Here is a 26,123-nt window from a genome sequence, read left to right as displayed (position 1 = left end):
AAAATTACTCATAAAACACAAAAAGAGGTATTACTTTTCAAAACATAGATGATACACACAATATGAACAAATCTCATCTTTCAACAATGTTTTTCACTAATAACAATTCTATGAAATTGTTATTATGCCAAATCATTTTTAATAGATTTACAAGGACCTGAAACATCGATTTACTATGGTAAACAAAATACTGTGTATCTAGAAGTAATCTGAAATAGTCACAATCCAAAATAAATTGAAAAATGCACTATACTATCTATAGGATTAATTCAAATTAGGAGACAACAAAAAGGATATCTTTACTGCCCAAATCCTAAATAGTCTATTCCTAATTAATGGTAGAACGGGATATGTGTAATGTGAGTTGGTCAGGCATGTAAGTGGTGAGATTCTAATGAAATATCTATTAGCTGCGGAATAAAGATAATATTATGCTGGAAACTTCTATCTAATACTGACTGAAACGTTTCTAGAATAACACTGATTTTTTAAAAGAATATTCTTTGGCCATTGAAGTTTTCTTTTAATTAAACAGGACTTTTTTCTTTGAATATTTAAACACCAAAATCCTATTTATTTCAAGATATGCTGGAAAAAAACCAACATTCTTATCAGTGACAGATATGAAAGAAAGAAAGGCTAATTGAAACTGTATTATTGAAGGAATATTTATCTTAAAACTTAATGGACTCAAAAGCAAAGATATGCATCAAAAGAGTCATTTAATACTTCCTATTCAGACTCAAAAGAAGCTGAGCATAGAGTTGGAAAGTCAAAGCATTTGAATGTCTGCTTATTTTTCTATTCACAACTTTCTCACATGACTTTAATCTCTTTTGGGGAAGATGACTTTGAATAACCCCTTTTGTTATTTTAATTTAGTAAGTTTGAAATGAAAAATTGAAATTGAAGACTTACTTTTAAAACTCAAGAGATTGTGGGGGGGGTTTGTTTGTTTTCTTATTCTAAGGAATTTTAAAAATATAACCTTTACCTTACAAAAAGCAGACGATATAAATACAAATGTTTTATAATACTGCCCTAAGGATTCAGATAGCTTTACATATAAAAGCACTCTATTTTGGTGAAAATCTTGGGTCAAGTGCAAATAGAATATAGAGTATGCTTGTATCGCTGGGGTTTATGGTAGCATAACAGAGATGCTCAGACCTTAGTTGTGTTTCTCACTGTCACCATTTAAGTAGGGGCTGTTGTATTGAGACAGGCTCATGGACCATTTCAGCTCAGTGGTCTGTACAGGCAGAAGGCCAGGTGTCTCCTGAAAAAGATACTTTAACTCTAAATATATGTCAACATTCCTTACTTCTTAATACTTTTTCTCTCACCTAATTAAATAAACTACTGTTAAATCTATTAGCAAAAAATGCCGCTTCAGATTTTAGATTTTAAAATTCATTACCTAGTGAATCAAGCTTTCTTTCTGTTGTAAAAGCATATCTATGAGAGTGTAAATTTTACTAGGACCCCAGCTATGTTTAGCATGAAACTTTGTACATAGTAGGTTCTTAATAAATGTATTCTAATTGGCTATTTTGTGATTTAGTTAGGAATGAAAAACCACATTTTTGCTTTTTCTGAAACTTTGCCTACTGTAGAAACTGCTTATTTGTTTGTGTTTTCTCCTATAGTCTGCCTTCATATTCTCAACCAAATTTAAAGATTAGTTATAGCATTTGAATTTGATTAAATAGGAAGCAATCTTGCTAACCTCAAAGTCTTTTTGTAATGTGAATTCTCACAAAAACATGATGTCAATATCACAATTTTGGAACAAAATCACAAGTTGATAAAGAAGAGTTCAAAATGGTGACACAATTATTTTATCAAATCATCCATTGAATGTTAATTTTTCCAAGTTTAAAATATCAATTTTGAGGCATTAAAATATTACATGAAATATGAATGCCCTTCAGAGAAAATTCAAAAATTAGCAATAAGATTTTCTGTTTCATTCATAAAATATTCTCTGCTGGTTTTAAGAATATTTCTCTAAGTGTAAATATAATAGTTCCAAGAATGAAAGGATTTTAAAATACAATCTAGAAAAAAAATGGACCTAGCTACTTTCGTCTGAGCTGTTGATCACTGTCTTTGCAGTTTGAATCACTTAGAAGATATATTAGTTCTGGTATGTTAGGTCACCTAGACATACAAGTTCTGTTAATCAGTTATTTTTTTATAATGGGGCTTCACATATATTATAACATATATGACATATTCTTATAAGGAGCATGATTTTATGATGTAATTGTAGATTAATAACATCTATAAACTAAGACTTTAAAATACACATTGATGATACTGAATCAGACTGAAAGTAACTTTTTTCATAAGTCAGAATTTCTGTAAGATAGACATTTTTTCCTCAATTAGCTAATTCATTTGGCTCTCAGTTGTTAGTTTACTGTTCACCTTTTTAACAAAGTTAATAAAACGTTTTCATGACCATATCTTTTCAAGAACTATTGTTTGAACATATTTAGCCAAAGGTAGACAAATAAGATAACTCATAAACATTATAACACTGTTCTGTTGAAAACTGTGATTCATTAGGACAAGACATTTATTAATTTGAATTTCATAGCTACTTTCAAAACAAGAATTAGAGGAATCTGATGACATTCTTACTGAGAGACAATTCAGAATATATGTATTTACTTTCTATTGAACATATCAGAAAAAGTTTTAGACTAAGTAATAAAAATGATGCCTAGAAATCTTGATTTTCTCCAAAACCATCGCAAAAATAAAAAATAAAAATAAAAAAGTAACCGGCAGAAAAACATTCCAAAGGCAAAGCAAAGTTTTGGGCTTCTCATCTAAAAAGACGCATGATAAATTATAGTTATTTTTCATTAGGTGCGTGCAGAAGTAATTGCTGTTTTTGCCACTACTTTCAATGGCAAAACCACAATTACTTTTGCGCCAACCTAGCAGGTTAATGTAGGTGACAATGTTTAGTTTGGCCTAATTCATATGTTAGTGGTCTACCTGATGCACTGGGGAGCACACTACAATCATCGGATCCACTCCAGCCTCTTGACCACTTATTTCTTAGAATATATTTACAAATACACTAAAAAATAATGTAATACCATGTGGTCAACTAAGATACTGTTCTTAATAGCATTTCCTGTTAAAATTTTGGAATCCAGCAATTTCATGTTACATGCACACATTGTTCTACCAAAAGCACCCAGATAATTTAAGCAATTGTATAGAAAATGCAAATCAAAGACAAATTGAATTGCCTCAATTAGCCACTTTGTGTGGACTTTGGAGATGAATGCCAGGCAATGATGATCACCACCCTCATAAGCAATATCTACATTTGAGCAAATTTTACCAAAGTAGAAGAGGGAACACAGGCAAGCCATACAGACTTTTAAAATAAACCACATAATTTCCCATCATCTGTAATACTGATCTGAATGCTGGTCCAGAGAAGAACATGATGCAATGCAAAAGGAAAACAAAGGGGTTGACAATCATTTCTGTCAAGATGGCCCCAGGGAAGAGTCACAAGTCTTTCTCAGGAATAACTGCACCTTGATTTTCTACCTCTTCCCCAAATCTACATGCTGCTTTTCATGAAATTTAAACTCTCTCTCTAAATCTCTCTCTCTATATATATATATATATACATATATATATATATTTCCCATACAGCTAAGCCAAGAAAGACTGTGTATTTTTTTTTTTTTTTTTGACATGAAGTCTCGTTCTTGTCCCCCAGGCTGGAGTGCAATGGCATGATCTCAGCTCGCTGCAACCTCCATCTCCTGGCTTCAAGCAATTCTCCTGCCTCAGCCTCCCAAGTAGCTGGGATTACAGGCACGTGCCACCACGCCTGACTAATTTTTGTATTTTTAGTGGAGACGGGGTTTCACCATGTTGGCCAGGCTGGTCTTGAACTCCTGACCTCAGATGATCCACCTGCCTTGGCCTCCCAAAGTGCTGGGATTACAGGCGTGAGCCACTGTGCCAGCCGCAAGGCTGTGTATTTTGAAGTTACATGTTAAATCAAATACAATCATTATTTAAGCAAGCATAATAAAGTGAAATGAAATTATTCAGGATGACATTGAGACAAGCAGGCTGGTTGGTTCCCTGTTTTAATATGAGCTGGAGAAAAACGATAAAAGCCCCTCACTCAAGCTCTAGCTTATCTAACTCTCAGTCAATCAGTAACAATTTCAGAAGGTTAGGGACTTCCCTGGAGCCACTGCATGCACAGTTACAATTAAACTCCAACCTACAGTTACCCCTTCCTTATTGTAATGCTAAACATAGTTCTTGGGGGAAGATTTAAAATGCTAAAGCTACATATGACATATGTAGCATGTTGCGCCACTGCCCAAGCTCTAGAAAAGTCCTGACAGAATCCTTCCCTATAGAAAGATCCTATAAAACAAATATACACACTACCCTCACGGAGCATTCCTTTCCCTTTCTTAGTGCTGGGTCCCCGGTGCACAAGCTAAATAAACTTTATTTTTGCTGCTATAAGTGGTAGTTTCTCTTGATTTCTATTCTGGGAGACTGCAAGAACCCAGTGCACCAGTAACAACATCTGCCATCACATTTTGATGAGGAGAAAAATGATGCCTATAGTTTAATCTGATGCATACTTTGGCTTCTTTGTGTTTCTTAAGAAGCCAAGTTTCTTTAAACATAGCTATTCAAATCTCTTTCCATGGTTTTGTATTATTAATAGGCATATCAGTTCAACTAATAATTCACAGAAAATAACAGTGTCATATTAACATCCTTAAAGAGTCAAAGAAAAAAATGCTCATTGTCTAGCATTGTTGAAGAAACATTTCATATAAATTAAGCATGCCTGAATAATAAAGTTGTGTTGTACCAATAAAGATTTTCACAGAGCTTAATTCCATTGACTTACTACTTCTTACTCATTTGGCTAAAGATGATAGGTTTTTACTTATATATTAATTTTATTTTACACAAAAACTACATCATATTACATATATGAAATTAAAAAATTAATGGTAAATATTTGAATAAAGTTCAAATATTTCTCTTGACATTCCTTTGCACATTAAGCTCTACTAAAATATCATGTTTCAGTTTTTGGATTAAAAAAATTTGTATTCAAACTGTCAATTCCATGAAGTAATGAATCAAGTTAGTGTAAAATATTTTTCAAATCATTAAAATCAGATGCATGAGGTAATGATGACATTTTATATGAAAACTCACAGTGTTTCTCAGTTTTTTATTAAAATACAATAAATTAGTTGTTTATAAAGGGTTACAATTAATAAAATAAAGTAGTTTGATTTGTTATCATGAAAATTTTTCTATATAATTTATCATTTTAAATAAAACTAATTTTAAAATATTAACAAGACTCACATTAAATTGTACTTCTAACACTAAAATAATGTAACTTATCAGCTTCTTAAAAATGTAAATGGTATTTATTGACAATTATAACTATAAGGTTTTATTTTTGTTTGTTTGTTTTTAGACGGAGTCTCACTCTGTAGCCCATGCTGGAGTGCAGTGGCATAATCTCGGCTCACTGCAAGCTCCACCTCCCAGGTTCACGCCATTCTCCTGCCTCAGCCTCCCAAGTAGCTGGGACTACAGGCACCAACCACCACGCCCGGCAAATTTTTTTTTTTTTTTTGTATTTTTAGTAGAGACGGGGTTTCACTGTGTTTTCCAGGATGGTCTCGATCTCCCGATCTCATGATCCACCCACCTCGGCCTCCCAAAGTGCTGGGATTACAGGCGTGAGCCACCGCGCCCAGCCAACTGTAAGGATTTTTTGTTGTGTTTTGTTTTGTTTTTGAGACAGAATTTTGCTCTTGTTGCCCAGGCTGGAGTGCAATGGCACGATCTTGGCTCACCGTAACCTCCGCCTCCCAGGTTCAAGCTATTCTCCTGCCTCAGCCTCCAGAGTAGCTGGGATTACAGGCACATGCCACTACGCTGGGCTAATTTTGTATTTTTAGTAGAGACGAGGTTTCTCCATGTTGGTCAAGCTGTTCTTGAACTCCCGACCTTAGGTGATCCACCCACCTCGGCCTCCCAAAGTGCTGGGATTACAGGCGTGAGCCACCACGCCTGGCCTGTTTTGTTTTTTGAGACGAAGTCTCGCTCTGTCACCCAGGCTGAAGTGCAGTGGCGCGATCTCGGCTAACTGTAATCTCTGCCTCCTGTTTCAAGTAATTCTCCTGCCTCAGCCTCCCCAGTAGGTGGGATTACAGGTGCCCGCCAACACACCTAACTAATTTTTGTGTTTTTAATAGAGACAGGGTTTCACCATGCTGGTCAGCCTGGTCTCAAATTCTTGACCTCAGTTGGTTCACCTGCCTGAGCCTTTCAGAGTGCTGGGATTACAGGTGTGCACCACCACACGGGGCCTATAACCACAAGTGTTTTTTTTTTGTTGTTGTTTTTCACCCAGGCTGGAGTGCAATGGCATGCTATCTGCTCACTGCAAACCTCCACCTCCTGGGTTCAAGTGATTCTCCTGCCTCAGCGTCCAGAGTAGCCGGGATTACAGGCACCCACCACCACATCTGGCTATTTTTTTTTTTGTATTTTTAGAAAAGATGGGGTTTCACCATGTTGGCCTGGCTGCTCTTGAACTCCTGACCTCGTGATCCACCTGCCTTGGCCTCCCAAAGTGCTGAGATTACAGGCGTGAGCCACCGCGCCTGGCCAACTATAAATATTTTTTAACAGTTTATGGGTTTTGAACAATTAGTACTAGAATGAATCTTAAATATCTAAAAATTATACAATCTAAGCCCTTTATTATAGAATCAAGATTCAAAAAATATTACCTTTCCTAAGTTAGCATAGCTTATTAGCCCATAGAAGAACCAGGAATAACACCTGGATATCCAAATTTTCAATAGATGTGTATATACACTAAATCATAAAAATCCTCAACATAGAGTTTAAATTAAAAATGTTTTGGTAAAACTAAACAGGTCACTTAACAATATTATAAAATTTAGAGCAATCCAGTAAATATCTACATACAATTTATAAGTAAACTGAGGCTTGAATAAATTAGAGGCCGTGGCAGCATTTTAATCCACCAGAAGTAAAGCTAAGTCTCAGAGCTCTCTTTGGCATTTTGAAATGACTCTCAAATGTGATAAAACTAGAGTCATGTCATGTAAGTTCGTTTCCATACTGTTACAAAGAACTGGACAAGCCTGGGTAATTTATAAAGGGAAGAAGTTTAATTCTCTCACAGTTCAGCATGGCTGGAGAGGACTCATTTAACTTAAAATCACGGTGAAAGGCAAAGGGGAAGCAAGGCACCTTCTTCACAAGGTGGCAGGAAGAAGTGCAGAGCAAAGGTTAAGAGCCACTTATAAAACCATCAGATCTCATGAGAACTCACTCACTATCACAATAACAGCATGGGGAAAACCGCCTCCATGAATCAGTTTCCTCCATCTGGTCTCTCCCTTGACACATGGGGATTATGGGGATTATGGGGTTATAGGGATTACAATTCAAGGTGAGATTTGGGTAGTGACCCAAAGGCTAACCATATCTCATGTTAATGCTTGTACTAGTCATAGAATCATATCTTTTTGGTAATTTTTATGCTTAAAAAACAATGACTTTAAAGTTGTCAATGAAAATGTTATTTCCATATGTTCTCATTACCTTACGAATGGTAAATGATATCATTAATGGAATGTCTACTCATTATACCTTATGTATTAACTACACGTGCACATATATGCATACAATGTGAACTGATAACGTAGAGGAAGAGCAAGTGATACCCCATGACCCCGTCTTTCATTTTTTAATAGTGTTATTTTTAATAGTGTTATTCAATTGGCGCATTCAAGATCTATCATGAACATCTTGATTACAATCAAAACACTTGAAAAGTATATCATATTTTTGTGCCTTAGGTAGAAAATTAGCTTTATCAAAATTAGGTGAGTTTGTGATGAAAATATCAATCAGATTTAAAGAACATTGATTATTATTTCTTCATATACAAATGCTGATTTCAACAGAAGCTGTTGTTATACCACTGATTGTATACGTATTTCCATTATGTCTAGTATTTCAGTCAACAATTTGGATGAAAATATACATGACAGATATTTCAAATTTGCAGATATTACTATTGTATATGATAGAACCAGTATTTCAATGTTATGGGATTAGGACAATGAGCAAAAAAAAAAAAAAAAAAAAAAACTAACGTAAAATTAAACTGGAGTGAATGCAAAATCTGGCATGTAGCTTCAATCAATTCATATTCATAGAATGGAATACATGAGACTTACCACAATTCATTAAATCAACCAAGTTTTCAGTAAACTTCAAATTAAGGCAAGCAATTAATTCCATGCAGTTACCACAAAAGCTAATAAAGATTTTAAATGAAATTATAGAGTCTAGATAACAGAATTTTAATTTCAAATACTTTAAAGGCCAGGGAGGATATATAAGTAAGCGAAATAAATAGCAATAGAGTAATAGAGAATGGTGTGATTGTAGTAACTGAAGAATACATGATTCTATTAGAGTCTTTTTTTTTTCTCCACGTAAACACTGGGCCGCCTGAAGAAAACGAATGTTCAGATTGAAATTGTGGTCTGAAATCTTAATTTTTGGATTCAGGTCAAGATCCTCAGAAATCACCACTAAAGAACTGATTCATGTAACCAAACACCACCTATTCCCCCAAAATCTGTTAAAAAAATTTAAAAAGATCCTCTACAAGTGGATCAAATCAGACCCCAGATCTAGATACCACACTGTAAGAATAACACGGACAAACTTGCAATTAAAATATATGAAAACCATAACAAGGGTTTGAAAATACAATAATTAATAGTTGAGGGAATTCAGAACTTTTAGGCTAGTTATGAGAAAAGTTATGAAAGAGATGACAGTTCTCTCCATATATCTGATGTATCTATAGTATGCAAAAGAAAGCAATTACTTAATTCAGAATTAAGACAAATAAATGAAAATACTTAGGATACAAGTTTTGATCTTGTAAGAACTTTCTAAAGACCATAACAATGAAAACAAAACAGAATAGATTGTCAATAAAAATAGTGACTCAACAAATTCATAAGGTACATTCAAGAATTGTTTGGATGATTAACTCAATAAATGTCATGATATCTCTAAAATGAACAGAATTTGGAAGCTAATTTGTAATCTAACTTCTGTGTTTGCAGATGATATGGACATTAGAGATCACCACAGAGAAGGAAATTATCTGCAATGTGAAAGTTGGCTTTTAAAATACTTTAATTCAGCATCTTGATCCAACCTCAACAACATGCATTCAGAAATAGGGCATTTCAATGTTTGTGTGTATGTGTGTGTGTTTATGCAATTAAAAAGTGAAAATAATTATGAGAAAAATTGATTGTATTAGCGAACTATCCTAATTTAATAGTCTATGATATTCTTTTTCATTATAAATAAACTTTAAGGGCAGCACAGTTGGTCTTTTGGAAACTAGGAACAGTACTAGACCATTTGTGCTGTGCTCTATAAATCAGCTACCATTGCTTTAGGAAATATCTCTCTATGTCCTACTGCCAAGCTAAAGAGTGGTGTTTCAATATTTTGAGGTTACAGAAAAGAACAAAAGAAGATAGGAAGGAAGGAAATGGGGAGGGATGGGGGGCAGGAAGGGGGGGAGGGGAGGAAGGAAGGAAGAAGGAAGATTCTAATAATCTTAAGAAAAATTGACTATGAAAAAAAGCACTGAATTTGATTTCAAAATAAGGAAATGTATAAAAACCTTGGAACTCAGGAAGTAACAAAAGGAAAAACAGCTGCAAATTCAAAGAGTACCCAGGAAAATCCCACTAATATATGTAAGACAGAATGGGCCCCTTGTAGTATCAGTATAAATCCCTTTGGTAAGTCAAGGACCACGATACTTTCTACATTTCTTACCCTCGAATATCACATTACTAAGCCATAGATGGAAAGTGTATCTGTATCCTGAAATAAATGTTTGAAGACTCTGATCTCAATCTTTCTGATAAAAAGATCAAAGTTGTTTCATCAATAGTTACTGTCTGCCTTATAAAAGGATTTAGCTTAAGTCTACATTCTTTTTGCTATGTCAGGAATGAAAGACTAGTCAGAAAAGTATTTGGAGCAAAATTATATAGGACAATGACTTTATAATTTTTATATACAGTTAAGAAAAGGTAATCTTATATATTTCATGTTTGTATTTATCAGATGCTAGCCACAGTAAAATGTCTGCAATCGTTTTAATGGTTGCTATATTTCATTTTGAAAAGCACAAATATTCATGCAAGCCTCTAATTTTAAGTTTTATTTTAGTGCTAATATGAAACTTTTAATTCTACTCAGTATTGTTAAAGAAGCAACATAGACTATAAGATCTGAGAGAGATACTATAAATTTTAAAATCTATAAAACATCCTCTACTATGATAAGATCTTTGCTCTTTTAAAGATATGATGAAATAGCATATTTTGGAACTTTGAGAATATTTGTCATTGCTTGATTTGTCCCACTTCCATTTTATTTTTAAAATTTCATTTTTGGGCTGGGCGAGGTGGCTTATGCCTGTAATATCTGTATTCTGGGAGGCCAGGGTGGGAGGATCACTTGAGCCCAGGAGCTCAAGACCAGCCTGGGCAACATAGGGAGATCCCGTTTCTACAAAAGAATTAGAAACTAGCTGAGCATGGTGGCGAACACTTGTGATCCCAGCTACTCAGGAGGATCAGTTCAAGTCAGGAGATTGAGGTTGCAGTGAGCCATTACTGTGCCACTGCACTGCAGCCTGGGTGACAGGGTGAGGCCCTGTCTCAAGAAACAAACAAAGAAAAAATCATTTCCCTATGAAAATAGAAGCCACCTTTACCTATTTCTTTGCTTTGACTAATTACTTAGTAGGAGTCAGAGAAAAATTATCTGCTAGAAATGCAAAATATAAATTACTTTAATACCAATTTTTTTTTTTTTTTTGACACAGAGTCTCGCTCTGTTGCCCAGCTGGAGTGCAGTGGCGTGATCTCGGCTCACTGCAACCTCCACCTCCTGGGTTCAAGCCATTCTCCTGCCTCAGCCTCCCAAGCAGCCGGGCGCATGCCATCACGCCCAGCTAATTTTTGTATTTTTAGTAGTGACTGGCTTTCACCATGTTGACCATGATGGTCTTGATCTCTTGACCTCGTGATCTGCCTGCCTTGGACTCCCAAAGTGTTGGGATTACAGGTGTGAGCCATCAAATTTTCCTTCAAATATCAAAAGTCTAATTGAAGAATTTTCAAAATTTTGTCGATAATACTTATATTTAGTTGAGATTTGGTCCCAATATATTTAAATAATTGAACAATTCTATTCTCTACAGAGCTCTGGGACCATGTTTATTACAATGGCAACTAGTGTTAAAGATCCAACAGAGGTAGGCAGAGATGATTCTTTTATTTAAATACAATAATAAAGTGAATTGAAAACTAAGGCATTTAAAGCACCTGTACAATTTATTCTGAAATTAATATTCTCTCTGAAGCATTTAAACAGGAATTTTAGAAAGGTTTTGAAATGACAGACTAATCCCAAATCACTTCTGTATTGTTTTAACCTTTCCTTCTAGATTAATTGTTCTCATGATCTGCTATTGGTATGAAAAGGAATGCTTTCTCTTTAGTATGGACAATAATAGAAAGCCTCCTGTAATCTGATTAGTCAAATTATTTGGCCAGTGTATCCCAAGAGTGGTCTTTAAAAGACACAAATGCATGGTTACAGAGCACATTGACATTTGCAAAGAATAATTATGGAAAGAGAATGACCAAAATAACACATCTACCCTGGGAAAAGCTGACACTTTGCACAATAATTACAATTCAACAAGCGGACATACACCTTCCTTAGCATTGGGTCACGAAAAAACACATGATTCATTATGGCTTCTTCTACATTTCCTTATTTGTCTCTTCCTATGAAATTTAAGAACTACTGAATGAGATGCATGGTCCTTAAACTAGGCAATACGTTTTAAAGGAAGCAATTCGACCCTTCCTGTATTGTTAACCCAGCTAGCGTTAGCTGAAATCAGAGATCATGGGTTCTCCCGAAGGCAACTTAGGCTAAATGTATTCGTAAATACATTTAGGATGCTTTATGAATTCAGTGCTTTCTCAGATGTTCTGTGGAATGGTGAGAAAAATTAAAATGTCAGAGAAAGAAAAACTGCCAACCAGAGAGGAAATGATTTTAACATCTCCTGGATCATCTAGAGAAGGATTGGGCATGCAAGAGTTGTCAGCTGTGCAGATTGTTCTGCTATAATCAAGCCCCCAAAAAACTGAGGAAGGAAAATTTGTAATAGATGACTAACCATGCATGAGTGACTTGCAACATATGCATTGATGCTATTTTTTCCTTATTTATTCACATTCAGCATTTATTTAATACCTACTATTTTTGAAACCATTTAAATATTTAAGCATGGGTGACACATCTATGAAGGGTCTATTTCGATATGAGTAACGTTCTACATATATAGAGACACAAATGGCTACACTCATTTTATTTCCAAAAGATTTGAAAGATATTATGTATTGATAAATAGATATATACATATGTATCATAAACATACATATTTCTGCCTTCATAGGAACAGGCAATAGAGGCAATTGTGGCAGATAAATCATTAGCAATACCAGGAATAATAAAATAAGTATGGGGAATGACAAATTCATAAAATCCATTATTTCTAACATGGCAATAAAGAAATCATGCTGTATTATTACTAAACACAAACAATAACTGACTTAAATGTAACTTTAATGAAATAGCAATTAATACAGTTCCATAGAAGAGGTGTCATAATGGCTAGACCTTTTTTATTTGCAATTACTTTTCAGGAATGTTTTCATATGTAAATATAAATAAGTGTATTGTATGCCATAGAGAGAGTTGAAAAAAGGTTACCATCTTTAAAAAATACTCTCAATTATTTTAATTCTCTTGTAATATTGATTATACAGTATACCACGTATGCATATGGAAAACTTCAAACTAATTATTTCACTGGTAAGTAACAGCTGCATTAATACTAGTTATCCATTATTTATACTATTTCTAAACTATAAAAAGTCTACAATACAGAGTAATAACAGTAGAGTCTCATGGTTTATTATCAGACTAAATTTATCTTTTGCAGATGGAACAAACTGCATTGAACAAGAAGGCAAATACCTTCATTTTGGCAATGTTTAGAATCTTTTTCTTCCAACATTATCATCAAAGTAGACCATATACTTAGAGAATAATCTGTGTCCCCCATCCTCCCAGAGGAGACAACCAGAAGGAACAGATTGCAGTGTGGGAGACAGCACAGGCATGAAGAGTTACTTCCTATCTGCAAGTTAATACTTGTGCTTTGTGGTTTGACAGGCCAATGATAGGTTTAGATAAGAAAACCATTTCCTGTCCTTAAAAATCAAAGTTTCTGTAGTAACATACTGCATATGGGTCCTATAAAATCATTTCCTACACAAAGTCATCTAATTCAAGGTCTGTCCTATTTTATTGAGATAAGAAATTATTAAAATGTAAAGCTCTAAAAATAGTGGCTTATAATTGAAAGGCTAATTCTCTCTTAATTATAGGTATGCTACAGTGGCACTATAATTAGGGATGATCAGTAACTCCAGAACGATTCAGACTTTATCATTCACTCTGTACAAGGATGTGCATCGGTTCCATAAACAGAAAACTGCAGAAAATGAAGACATAGACTAATTTTCCTCACATCTCTTGGTGGTTACAAGATTGTTCCCCATTTACTCTCTCTTTCAAGCAAAACGAAGTAAATATTTCATGAATGTTTCGTTTAATGATCATCACTGAAGGAAAGTATAGATTTTAAATTAGAAAATCTGCAGCTTAAATTGAACTTCTACAACAATTACATACTCACTGACTTTACTAAAGTAATATTAATATAATATGGTTTGCTATTATTTACCTGAAATCTGAAAATATCTTAGACTTTAATGGAAGAACAAACATCATGTCAGTACAAAACAGATCCCTAACTATCAAATAAAATATTCATCTTATAAATTTATATGAAGTGCTTCTATCTCAACAAGAATATACTTTTATGAAACAATTAACATTGAGACAAAAGACTAGGAGTTCAAAATTCTGAATTCTATTTTAGAACTGGCCATTAATTTCTAAGTGGTCTCAGCTTATTTTTTATCTTTCAGTTAGTTATTATTTGAAATTTAAACAATGACCTAACTTCTCAAATCCATGTCTGCGATGCTAAATCCAAATCTCTGGCTATGATGAAAACCAACAGTTGACTTAATAAACCCAGTGATAGCAGAAAATTTAACAATAATACAACTAATAAAATTCCTAGTTGTAAAAGAGCATAAAAAGGAAAAAGCTATAACTAAAGCCAAATTAAGCCACATTACAAAACATGAAGATAAATGTTAGAACTTTAAAGACTGGCAAGTGGTAAAAGTGTATTATTGCATGTGTTATCAGCTATTTTACTGGGTCTTGGCTCCGAAAGTAAGCATAATGAATGGGCAGAGAAGAAAGTAAGCAATACGTGTTTTCAGCCTGGCTTCAGCCCGCTTCATCCATATCCCTTTCCTGGTATGCTGGGCACCATAATAATCAGTCTGCCAGCTTTCACTCTATTCTGTATCTACCTTACACAGAAGCCCCAAAATTCCTTAGGACCAAAGGAAAGTTGAGAGAAGATGAACCCAAGACCTGTGGTGAATGTTAATTTTAGGAATAGAAACAAGAATTTCCTTTGCCACATTTTTCCACAGAAAGTCAGCAATTCAACCACACTATAGCCAATAGACATACTGCAGTTGACCCTATGATTTAAGGAAACAATATTAATGAAAATCAAGTTTTTTTGTCTTTAAAATGTCTCTAAATTAGCTTCAACATTCTATGAAAAAAGTTATTGACTCAAAGGGAATCTGTTATTCAATTTCCCTATGCTAATTCAGTGAACTCTACGTGAAAGGTATGATACTTGATGGATACAGTTGGAAAGCCATAGTATCCTAGAAAACATTTTGGGAATCAGAAGCAAAAATAAGATTTTCCTTACTATAATCATCACGGCATCCAATTATCAAATATTATTATAAGTTAGCAAAATTGCTCAAAATTACTCATGAACTAGCAACATTTTTATTTAATTCAACTTGAAGAAACAAAACTTTTATATACATAATTTCCCAAATTGCAACCAAGTCATATATTTCAATGAAAGAATTAACATACAAATTTCTTACTCTCTTTGGTGATGTATGCTGTTTTGTTGGCTTCTCTTTTTTGGTACAAACAGAATAATGTGATTTTAAACAAGTTTGAGCCCACACTCTTCTTTCTCTAGATAAGGAGAAGCTCACTACAACATTATACGCACTGAGACCTAGCCAATGTAAATTCATCAACAGTTCCTTTTGGAGATAGTTTGAGAGGAACTGTGAGGACTTGCTTGAGTTTCTACCGTGTCTCTAGCATTACACAAGCAAGTGTGGATGTAACCAAGAACAGAGCATGAAGGCAGTGAAATAAATCCAGAGACTTTGCTGCACAAGGAAAAATAGTGTATGGAAAGAACCCTGGCTAGGAGGAAAAGACTTATTAGTTGCATGAATTTGATCAAATACCCCAAATTATCTGAGCTTCCATTTAATAATGCTCAGATATCAAACAAAAATCATTGCCCTGACTATCAGACAGAAATATTGTTAGATTAAAAGAGGTAATGGATAAGAAACTTCTTTGGGGAGCTATACTGATAGATAGAAGTCATCAGTTTGCCTAACTATCCAACATCACTTCTCTATTACTCTAGGGAAGAAAAGCTCTACAACCTTATAAAACCTCCACAATTGCATATTGGAACAAATGGGCTCCATGAGGTTAGTGCACTGAAACAAAAGAGTAGCAACATTCTTTTCCCAAACTCAACTAGCTTTCTTATCTTTTCTACTAGGGAATGTGAATACACTGGCCATACAATTCTGGCACCTTGGTGATTAAGACACGTTTCTATGATTGACTCAGTGAAGATATACTGAAAAGCTTTGTGAATGTGAATGTGTAGTAGTGAAAAGTAGCTGGCACTACTATTGTCCAAACAAGGTAATAACTGAAACTCTCCATAGATGCATGCTCAACTGGAAGAGAGAGTCTGAAAATAATTAAGATTATTTTAATCAACATAAGTAGCACCAAGTAAATCCTATTATAACAGGCATCTGCATCATTCTCATAGATCTCATTTACTTCAAGAGGGAGCACCTTATTTTTCCAAATAAGATAAAAGCAAGCCACATTGCATACAAATATTAAAAATGCTTTCAAATGCACTTCTAATTGAGGAACATACAACATTTTTAAACCTAGTATTCATACACGTATTGCATATGTTTAGAAATGATAATACATTGTCATTAGTAAGAAATCTACATTACAAGATTCATTCTAAAATATGCATTAAAGTAAAAAAAGCTGCTGATGGTCCACATTTTTGCACTTATATTGAGGTACCTAATTAATTCATCAAGGTCCTGGACTCTTCACATACACCCGAGTTACTATCTGTTATTAGCTATGGTTCTACCACCCCCACTCCCAGAACCCTTTCTCCCATAGTATCTTCAGCTGAACTGAAGTTATTCAGAAAAGAGATCAGAGGTAATGTAGCATGAGACAGTCTTCAAATTTTGATGGCCATTTGAAGGTCCTAATCCTAATTCCGGAATAAGTTGGACTAGATTTCACTGAAACTCAGATATATTCGAAGATATTTGTAGATTATCAGAGACCATTATATGTCACATATATTGGCTTCAGACATAAGTTAATCAGTTGCATTTAAACATTTTCATAGAAAGAGTTGTTTTATACACACAATAGTAGAAAGAAAGAAAATTATGCCAACATCAGGTCCTTGGGCTTATCTTATAAACAGAGCATAAGAACAAAAGTTAAAAGAAAAAAGTAACCTACATCTAATAGGCTCAGTATAAATATGCTACATATTTTAAAAGTTAGGAAGTGGAGGGCCTTTGTTGGCTTTTCCTTGGAAGCTTTGAACAGAAAATTCAGAATCGACACATATGAACATAGTCTGTTTCCTCACACATAATTAACATAATTGGTTTGAATGTGAGTTTTTCAATTATAAACTAGGTAAGATACATGCAGTCATATTTACTTAAAATCAAACAAAAATAAGATGTTTTGTTGAAAGCATAATAATCTAAACTTAACTACTATACTTTACTTCAATTTTGTCCCAAAAGGACAATCAATTTTTGTAAAACAGATTTCATTGCAACATTGTGGTTTTTCTCCTAAGGAGTTAGGAATCAGAAACTAGAGCTAGACCTAAGTATCCGGACAGGGAAGGGTCAGAAACAGAGACAAGGTCAAGAACAGAGATAGAATTAGCATTAACTTTCACATAGTACCTTGGAATTGACTATGGGAGGGAAACAAAGTTTAAATAGGTTAAATTTCAGGAACAAAATCAGAAACTACAAAGCAGAATCTCTTACCCTGAAAAACTCTTTAGTGGAGCCAGAGTCTAATGTTCCATAAGCAATTTCTGTTTGCTTAGAAAGATCCTCAGCACTTTCGATGGGAGACACCATCCTCTCTACAGTCAGGAAGGCAGCTAAGTTAGCCGTGTAGGAGGAGATTATGATCAGGGTAAAGAACCACCACACACCTCCAACAATGCGCCCAGAGAGGGATCTAATAACAAGTATGAAATGGATTTGTAAAAGTGAAATGAATGACCTAATAAAAAAACAAGTTAACAGCATTATGCAAATATTGACTTATAGGGGAATATTTAATTTTATATTTTTCAATGTCTCTACTAGTTAATGAAACTGGAAATCATTAAACATTTTGGGCAAGGAGTACAGAGTAGCTAAATTTAATAACATACACACAGGTCAAAACTTCTGATTTCTGGAATACTTTCATAATTGTAACACCCAAATAGTTTATGACATGAATCCCATAAGAAAGCAATTTCAAGAAATTTACAAATACTCATAAAAATTTATCCACTCACGACGTAAGTAAACATAAACAAGAGAATGTAATATCACCAGCAAAGCTCATAACAACGTTTATGAAAAAAATCAAAAATTAAAAAAAGCATACTCTACAGATGTAACTTTAAACACCAAAGAAACCCTCCCTTTAATTCAATCAGTGAATTTCCAAAACAAAAAAGGCCTCAAATTTTGTTAATTTTGTGTATGTAAAACATAGGTATTAGATACAGTACAGGAGAGAAAAATGAGGAAAAAATAACGCTACAAGCAAAGATACCGCACAAAATATAACTATTAATGAATAAAAATCAGATGGCTTCAGAGTGTGGATGGCTATGACCCTGTTCCTTTATGTGTCCTGCTTAAAAAAAAAAAAATAAAACTCAAAGAAAACAAATTAGACATTTAAAAGTGTGAAGACATAAATTTCTAGTTTGATGTATAATAAAATAACTATTTTTCTGACTACAAATTCTTACATAAAATAGTTTTTAAAAGCTTAATAGATTCCCAATAATTTACTTTAAAACATGAAGTAGAGGAATACAGGTATAGAGATATAGAAAAAGATATATACTGTATTATTTTGAAAGATCTGATGGGATTCTGCACATAACTAAGAATTTAAGTGATACTGACAAACCAATAAAACTAACCCTTTCTCTGTTGTCAATAACTCTGCTATGTCTAACAATTAGACTTGCTAGTGTGAATAAGTGATATTTCTGAAACTTTAGATCATGATTGGCAATTTATGATCTAAAGTTTCTGACAATTAACAGTAAGAAATAAATCTTTTGATGAAACATATTCTAGATCAAACACTTGGAAAATATTTGTAGAATAAACCATTCAAGCAGTTAAGAAAGGAGAGAAGCTAACTTAAATGAAAAGTTTTTTGATATAAAAACATCAGTTGCTAAAATAAAGGAGATAGAGAGAGAAAAATAGCAAGGAATAACAAAAAGAATATAATTAAGGGTCTTTATCACAAAGTCTGTACAGAATACAAAAAAAAATGAAAGGATGGAAAAAGGTAAACACTTCTCACATATATTCTGAAAAGGACATTAAATATATTTTACATTTGAAAAATGCCTTATGTAGACACAATCACTCTCATAATGTTCACTATTTATCCAATATCAATGGGAAGTATAGTTATACGACATGTATGATGTATTTAAGAGGGCAGATTCAGCACCTGACTGCTCAAATCCCTTAAAACAAAAGCTGATTACATGGTAATTGCTTTTGACTCCACATATTGCATATTAATTTATGATATGTTTAAGAATCATTTTTGTGTCATTCTATTCCAGTTGTAAAAATTAAGGAAAGTTAGATGTAAGTTGTCCTCTATTCCATTCCTTTTATCAGATTTAATATGTCAACTGATTTAAAATGTACATGATATCTAAAAATTTTTATTGGACTTATAAATAATTCAAAGGTGAAAAGTACTTCAGCTATTTATTATTTACTTTTTTTTTTTTTTTTCGAGATGGGAGTCTCACTCTGTCGCCCGGGCTAGAGTGCAGTGGAGCAATCTCGGCTCACTGCAAGCTCCGCCTCCCGGGTTCACGCCATTCTCATGCCTCAGCCTCTCCGAGTAGCTGGGACTACAGGCGCCCGCCACCACACCCGGCTAATTTTTTTGTATTTTTAGTAGAGACTTTTAAGTATTTTTAAAGTATCAATTCATGTTTCTCAAAGAGTTCCTGAGAAATTATGCAGAGAAGGAAATTCAATATTATTTTATGGTGACAGACAAAAATTACTTCTACAATTAAAAGTAAAACTTTTGCCCATCAGCATCAGCACCAAAGGAATAAAGAAACGTGCATATGCTCTTATTTCTTTTTAATCCCTACTAAATCATTTTTTAAATGATACACGTTTTTATATTCATTTGATTCCTTTAGGGTCATTGGGGACAATCCAGAAGCAAACAGGACAATAAAAATAACCTTTACAGCATATTGCTGTCATAATTTCTGTGATTCCATTCTTCATGAGACCATGTGTTGTAGTTAAGATATTCTAAACTTAATTTCAGACAAATGAGAAGTCACTTAATTTAATAAATAACTCTAGATTACAACTTAAATGTGTCCTATTAACATTAATAATATAGTTTCATATCATTTTACTTGGAAAAGAATCATAATTTTTTTAATATTTAAAGACATTTCTAAAATGATCTGTGGATGTCATGCTTTTTAAAAATGATAATAAACTACTGTATTCTTCTCAACTAGGGTAACCATCATCGCATTCTTAAAAAATGATAGTTTTGTTCATTAAAAATCATTAACTTTTCCAATGTATTATGTTGAATTAAAAAATTCATATATAGCATAAGTGAAAGATATGTACCTCAAATGTTTTAATAAAATAAATTTTTATCAAATGCATTCTGAATGAAAAAATGCCAATCAATAACAAGGAAAAATATGCTATCTAAAAATCTGTTTATCCTACCAGGAAATAAAAGTTACTACATGTGAAATTGTAGTGTCATGACTCATGAATGAAATCAAAAGCATAGAAAAAACATCTTAATTTAGATGCAGCCTTGATGAAAAGGAGAAGTCATCTATATGTCATGGTCGACTCTGGGATAATACAGATTGCTGATATGCCTTGTGCTCCAGCCCCTGTGTGCAGATAGGTTTCCCACTCCTCGACAAACACTGGATACCTAAACAACTACCTGCAGTGCCATCATGCCCAGGCGCAGGCATCTACCGGAACCCAGGCCAGACTGGGCAGACATGTCTTACCTCGTAATGAACCCACATACACTTCTCCCTACTATCCAAAAGGCATAGCACAGGATATTATTGCCTTACATTTCAGAACTAGGGTAACATACTTCACTGTCCTTCTTACCAAAGGGTGAACCACTTCTTTATCATTTTATGGATCAGAATGTTCTCTGAGACCCCAATTTGGTTAGTATTTGCCTCCAAATTATTAGAAACTTCTCTGTATATCTTTAACTTAGATCAAATAAACTAAATACAGAGATGATAAAACTATGAATCTTATATATTTTGTCAGAGGTAAAAAAATATATATGTGTGTATATATATATGCATATACATATATATACACAAATATGTCATGCTGTACAAATTCCATTGGCATATTTCTAATTCACTGAAGTCCCACAGGGAAGTCACAGGGAATCTGGTGGAACCAAGATTTTTAAAATATGTATAATTCATAAAAATGTAATTATTTTTATCATTCCCACTATAATTACCTACTATCGGAGAAGTAAGCTACTGATAATTTCTGCCTACATGATACTTTCTGCCTACATGATGTATTTCCTTTATCTTACTCTGTGAAATATACTAAAAAGATTGCAAAACATGCAAATCTTTGAGCTTCAGTTTTCTTAATCACTTGTTATTCTCAAAAGTGATTTTAAAAATTTACAATATAATCAAATTGTATCACGAAAGGCACCCGCTCCACTAGTTATTAAGATATCCTGTAAAATCGAAGAAGGGTAATAGAGCCCAAATTAAAATGCGCCAGCAGACTGATAATCATTTTGACTTTAAATGTTAATCACACTAGAAAAAGCATGATTTATTCCTCCGAAGAGCCAAACATGGCTATCATTCTTATTCATATGTGCAACATGAATAAAATCAATAGGGACTTTGTGGTAGATTCACTATAATTAGGCATTCTAGTGCAGAGATTTAACATATCATAATGAGATTAAAGGTAGGTGAGTTTATTCCCTGTCTGTGTATTACCATTCGATATGGACAGGTTTTTTAATGAATGATTAGTCCATTCCAGACATTTGTGGGTAGTTGAAAATATGCTATTATATTAATCCAGCAACTTCACCTAGAAAAAAAATAAATTTTATAATATCTCTCCCATACCATTTCAATGGGCTAATGATGGGAAAACAAAAGAGATGAGATGTGTGCCAACGAAGTTTTATCTAACAAGGTGTTACTTTGCAGTTAATAAATAATGTTGCCCATTTTCCCATATACAGGTCTGTGGATCAACACACAGATGACTGTAAAATGAGAATATGCAGCAAAAACACGGTACCCCTCCAAGAAGGCATGGAATGATAGGAACCTTATGCATTTTATAGCCTCTCCATGGTGTGTATAATTTCACCAGGGAAATAGATGAGCAACATTCGAAGAATATTGTTCAAATATTTCACAGACTTATGCCGAAGCTAAGAGGATGTCCTTTAAGAGTCTTAAACTGCTTGGACAGGAAGTCGGCAGCTGGTAACTTCTTTAGGGTGAATTCATAAACACCATGAATGTCCACTTGAGACCTAAAATGCACAAAGTTGAAGCAGGTGAGTAACCAACCTTGGCGAAATATCGCATCCTTGCTGCATAAAGGCACCCAACGAAAACCAGAGACTATTAAAAATCCCAAATTCATTAGTTGATTCACTACTTTGTGTTTCTCTTCCATCTTCAAACTCCTCAGTGTGCCACTCGTAGGGGCTAAATCTGCTGACCAGGAATAAAACTACACTGACCCCAATGTAGGCAAAAACAATGCACATCCAGATCTCATAGGCTAAAGGATCAAGAAAGGAAAACACTCCTGGTTTGGACTTCTGAGGCTTCTTGATCATGATCGATATCCCGAGGCTCATGAAGGGCTTTGAGAAGTCAATCACCTCTTCTCTCACAAGGGTAATAGTTAATGGAGCAATTGCAATATCAGCTTTCTGTAAGGGAAAAAAAGGAAAGTAATAGTACCTGGAGTCATGGTGAAAAGGGAATCGTGGTTATGTCACTGGATCAAAGAAAAAGGAGAGGAAATCAGAAAAATGACAATAATTTTTTCCTTGGTATAGTCCCAGTAAAGGATAAACAAAAAGGAATTATTCCCTGAATGCTCCTCCTCTTTATGAATACACAGTATACCCATCTGGCTTGAATATGATCATTACACATCTGCACTGCATCCATGCATTTGCAGCCTTTTGACAATACATATGGCCCATATGCCTCAAGAGAGATGAAATGCTTGTCTCAGTTAATCTACATGTCTACTTCTGGCTTCAATCTTAATCTTTCAGATGTTCACAAATCAACAAGATAATGTTTCTAGAGTAATGTGGGAAATCAACAACCTCAGATATAGATACTTCACAGGGAGAGGAAGCAGTCTGTCAACAACAATTCAAATTGAATGACTTTATCTATGAGAAGAGCTATACTTACCCCATATACAAGTTCTCCAACCATCCCATTCCAAATTTTCGTGTCTGCATCCCTGGCCCCATACTTGCCATCACCAACAATCGTCAACTTGTACTTGAACCCACAATGTTTGGCGATTTCTGCAGCCAGGTCAACACAGTAGCCCTCATAGCGCTCATTGCCTTCAAGCATTTCATGATTTTTCTTCATCATAACATACGGAGATTCCTACATGAAAAGACTTTGCTTTAGCTGATTAAAATATCTGTGTTAATTATGTACTCTCATTGAATCAAATCTTCTGGTTTAATTATTACCTGTTAGCCAGAGTGAATGAAGAATATAGATGGTGAACACACAACAGTAGAGGAATAATTTAAGCATAATGTTTTCCCCCAGAAAGACTCGGAATGTCTATCACTATAATTCATTAAGATGGCTTGTATGCAAGCATACCGAGTAACAAGATACTCAAAATCACAAACTCTTTGTATGTTCTCTAGCCATGTTTGTCATTACTAGGACTTAAAGAAAAATATTGCTGCTCAACACCTGTTTTATTCAAGTTTGGATTCACCACACCCTTATCCTTGATTAAGGTTAGGCCAATCCCCAAACCAGCATTCACCCAAAACCCTGTGTCACTGCTGTCCCAAAGATAAGGTTCATGTGGAAATCACGTTCATGGCCAGTGATACACAAACTGAAAGGATCATTGTCATGATGATGTACTGATTCTACCCCCGCAGGCTTCAGGTCTCATTTCATCTGTGAGATACAATATCCTAGAATGATGCTACAAGTATAGCTAGAGAGTAGCTACCCCCTGTAAACGTAAGAAAAAGGAAGCAAGAAAAAATGAATCAACACAGTCCAATATTCTCCATTGGAAAGTGACACTGAGGATATTTGGGGTCTCAATGAGATAGTTCCTCTCAATGGCATGATAAAGGGAAAAATCCTCAAATGTCTAATTTGCACTTATCAAGAGATTTTCAATTGCCTACCAATGCTTTAATTCAAATCCCTTATCAATCTATCTATATCTACTCTCAATATTGTTAGGAGAATAAATCACACCAAGTTACAACTTCACTGCTAAGGCCATTTTTTTTTTTTGTAAAAGAAAATACAACAAAATAGTTTGTCACAAAATTCTGTCCTATAACGAACACCATTTTCTCCATTTCATTTCACCAACAGCTTGTCATGCTGATCCACATCTCTCTTCCATCTATCCAAAGTGTGGGTGTTGAAGATCCAGTTCAATTTTTCCTTATTCATTCAATATGCATTTATTGTGTACTAGCTATGTGCCAACCAGTGCTGAAATTTGGAGTAAAAACAAGGGAAATAATCCTTATCTTTAAGGAGATCATATTTCATTAGATAGAATAAAGACAACTCAACATCATCATGAAATCATGTAACAAAGGGAAAGAAAGAATTTACACCGTATTGGGTGGGAATGGAAAGGTGAAGAACTCGCAGAAATATGAGGAACACTCTTCAAGACATTCCCCAATTGTTCACCGATGTAAGCACCAGGGTAGGAATTATCTGTGTAAACTGTAGCGTTCCTTAAAGAAAATGGGGAACATTTTCAATGCTTTAGCTAGATCTTGTGCATTCCTTTTAACAGAATAAATATGCAATCAATAATTAAAACATTGCAAAAGAAGCAAAACAGATATTATTCTCCTAAAATATAAATAGCTACTCCTGCAGATATTAGCCATAAGAAAATACAAAGTAAAACATGGCATATGTAGCAAATTACCAAAATTGTGGTGACAACAACAGTCTTATTCTCAAGCCCAGAAGTGTCATTTCCAGAAGGGAGCTCAGTAAGAGTAACAACCATTTTGTCCACTTCACTCCAGTAGCCAATCTGGAAAAGGTTACAGCAGACAGACGTATGGATAAATGACTTGTCAATTAGCACAGCATTTAATCATTTTCAAAGCCATGTCTGAATCTGAAATTAGACCCACATTTACTGGACTTGTTCTAAATAGAAATGTCTTTTAGATACGTGAATCTAACAGGAATAAAAGGAAGTATAAAAAAATTCCTAAAAATGACTTGTCTCTTCATATTCACTTTTCGTATTTTCTAAGAGTAATTGTTTGGGAGTGGTCATATAGAAATGTAATTAAAATCCAAATAATGACATTTTAGCCTAAACAGCTAAAAGGTTGATGTTGAATTGAACAGTTACATGCATATTTGCACTAGCTACTTTTTGTCTTCTGAACCGGAAACCTTCAACAATAGTTCTTTCTCTTTTCATTAAAGACTTCCACTTCAGTCTAAAAAATTAAAGCTCAACAGCTCTACCTACAATTATTTTTAAAATTATAATTCAATGTTACTTACCAGAAATAAACAGACTTTAGGAAAAAAAAAACTTCAAAATATATCTGTTTCTGGAAGTTGTTAAACTCTATGTGAATACACATCTCCAGAATTCTCTGGAAGGGTGAGCTCATAGGCTAGCTAACTCACCTCCTCACATAGAACTGCCTTTAAATCACTAAGGATTTACCTTCCGGGGCCCATTAGTTTTGAGCTCCATGATGTTAATTGTATAGTTTATTCTTTTTCCATTCTGGTCAAACTTTATATTTCCTGAGAGACCTTCAACCTGAACCTAATGAAGAAATGGGAAAAGAGCAGAGTTATATATTGACTTCAACCAAACATATACACTGTGCAGATTACTTTAACCAGCTGAAGTCAAGAAAACTACATCAATAAAGTTTGT

The 26,123-nt window shown here is 34.1% G+C and overlaps 1 protein-coding gene and 1 long non-coding RNA gene across 6 annotated transcripts in view; one reads left to right on the top strand and one right to left on the bottom strand.

The window, feature by feature from the left end:
• Positions 1-26,123, bottom strand: part of GRIA2 (glutamate ionotropic receptor AMPA type subunit 2) — a 140,309-nt gene that overhangs the window by 6,228 nt on the left and 107,958 nt on the right. For all 5 annotated transcript variants that reach the window (XM_055276233.2, XM_055276236.2, XM_055276231.2 and 2 more), the window contains exons 8-12: positions 25,905-26,009; positions 25,137-25,247; positions 23,378-23,584; positions 22,508-22,878; positions 17,625-17,823 (exon numbers count right to left, since the gene is read on the bottom strand). In XM_055276233.2, the coding sequence (XP_055132208.1) occupies positions 17,625-17,823; positions 22,508-22,878; positions 23,378-23,584; positions 25,137-25,247; positions 25,905-26,009 (993 nt within the window). The remainder of the gene's footprint in view (positions 1-17,624; positions 17,824-22,507; positions 22,879-23,377; positions 23,585-25,136; positions 25,248-25,904; positions 26,010-26,123) is intronic.
• The window catches only part of LOC134736509 (uncharacterized), a 92,739-nt gene that overhangs the window by 56,725 nt on the left and 9,891 nt on the right, over positions 1-26,123 (top strand). The gene's annotated exons all lie outside the window — the stretch shown is intronic.

Source organism: Symphalangus syndactylus, chromosome 4 (genome assembly GCF_028878055.3).
Source record: "Symphalangus syndactylus isolate Jambi chromosome 4, NHGRI_mSymSyn1-v2.1_pri, whole genome shotgun sequence".
Taxonomy (NCBI): domain Eukaryota; kingdom Metazoa; phylum Chordata; class Mammalia; order Primates; family Hylobatidae; genus Symphalangus; species Symphalangus syndactylus.
This window is presented reverse-complemented; position numbering and strand designations above follow the sequence as displayed.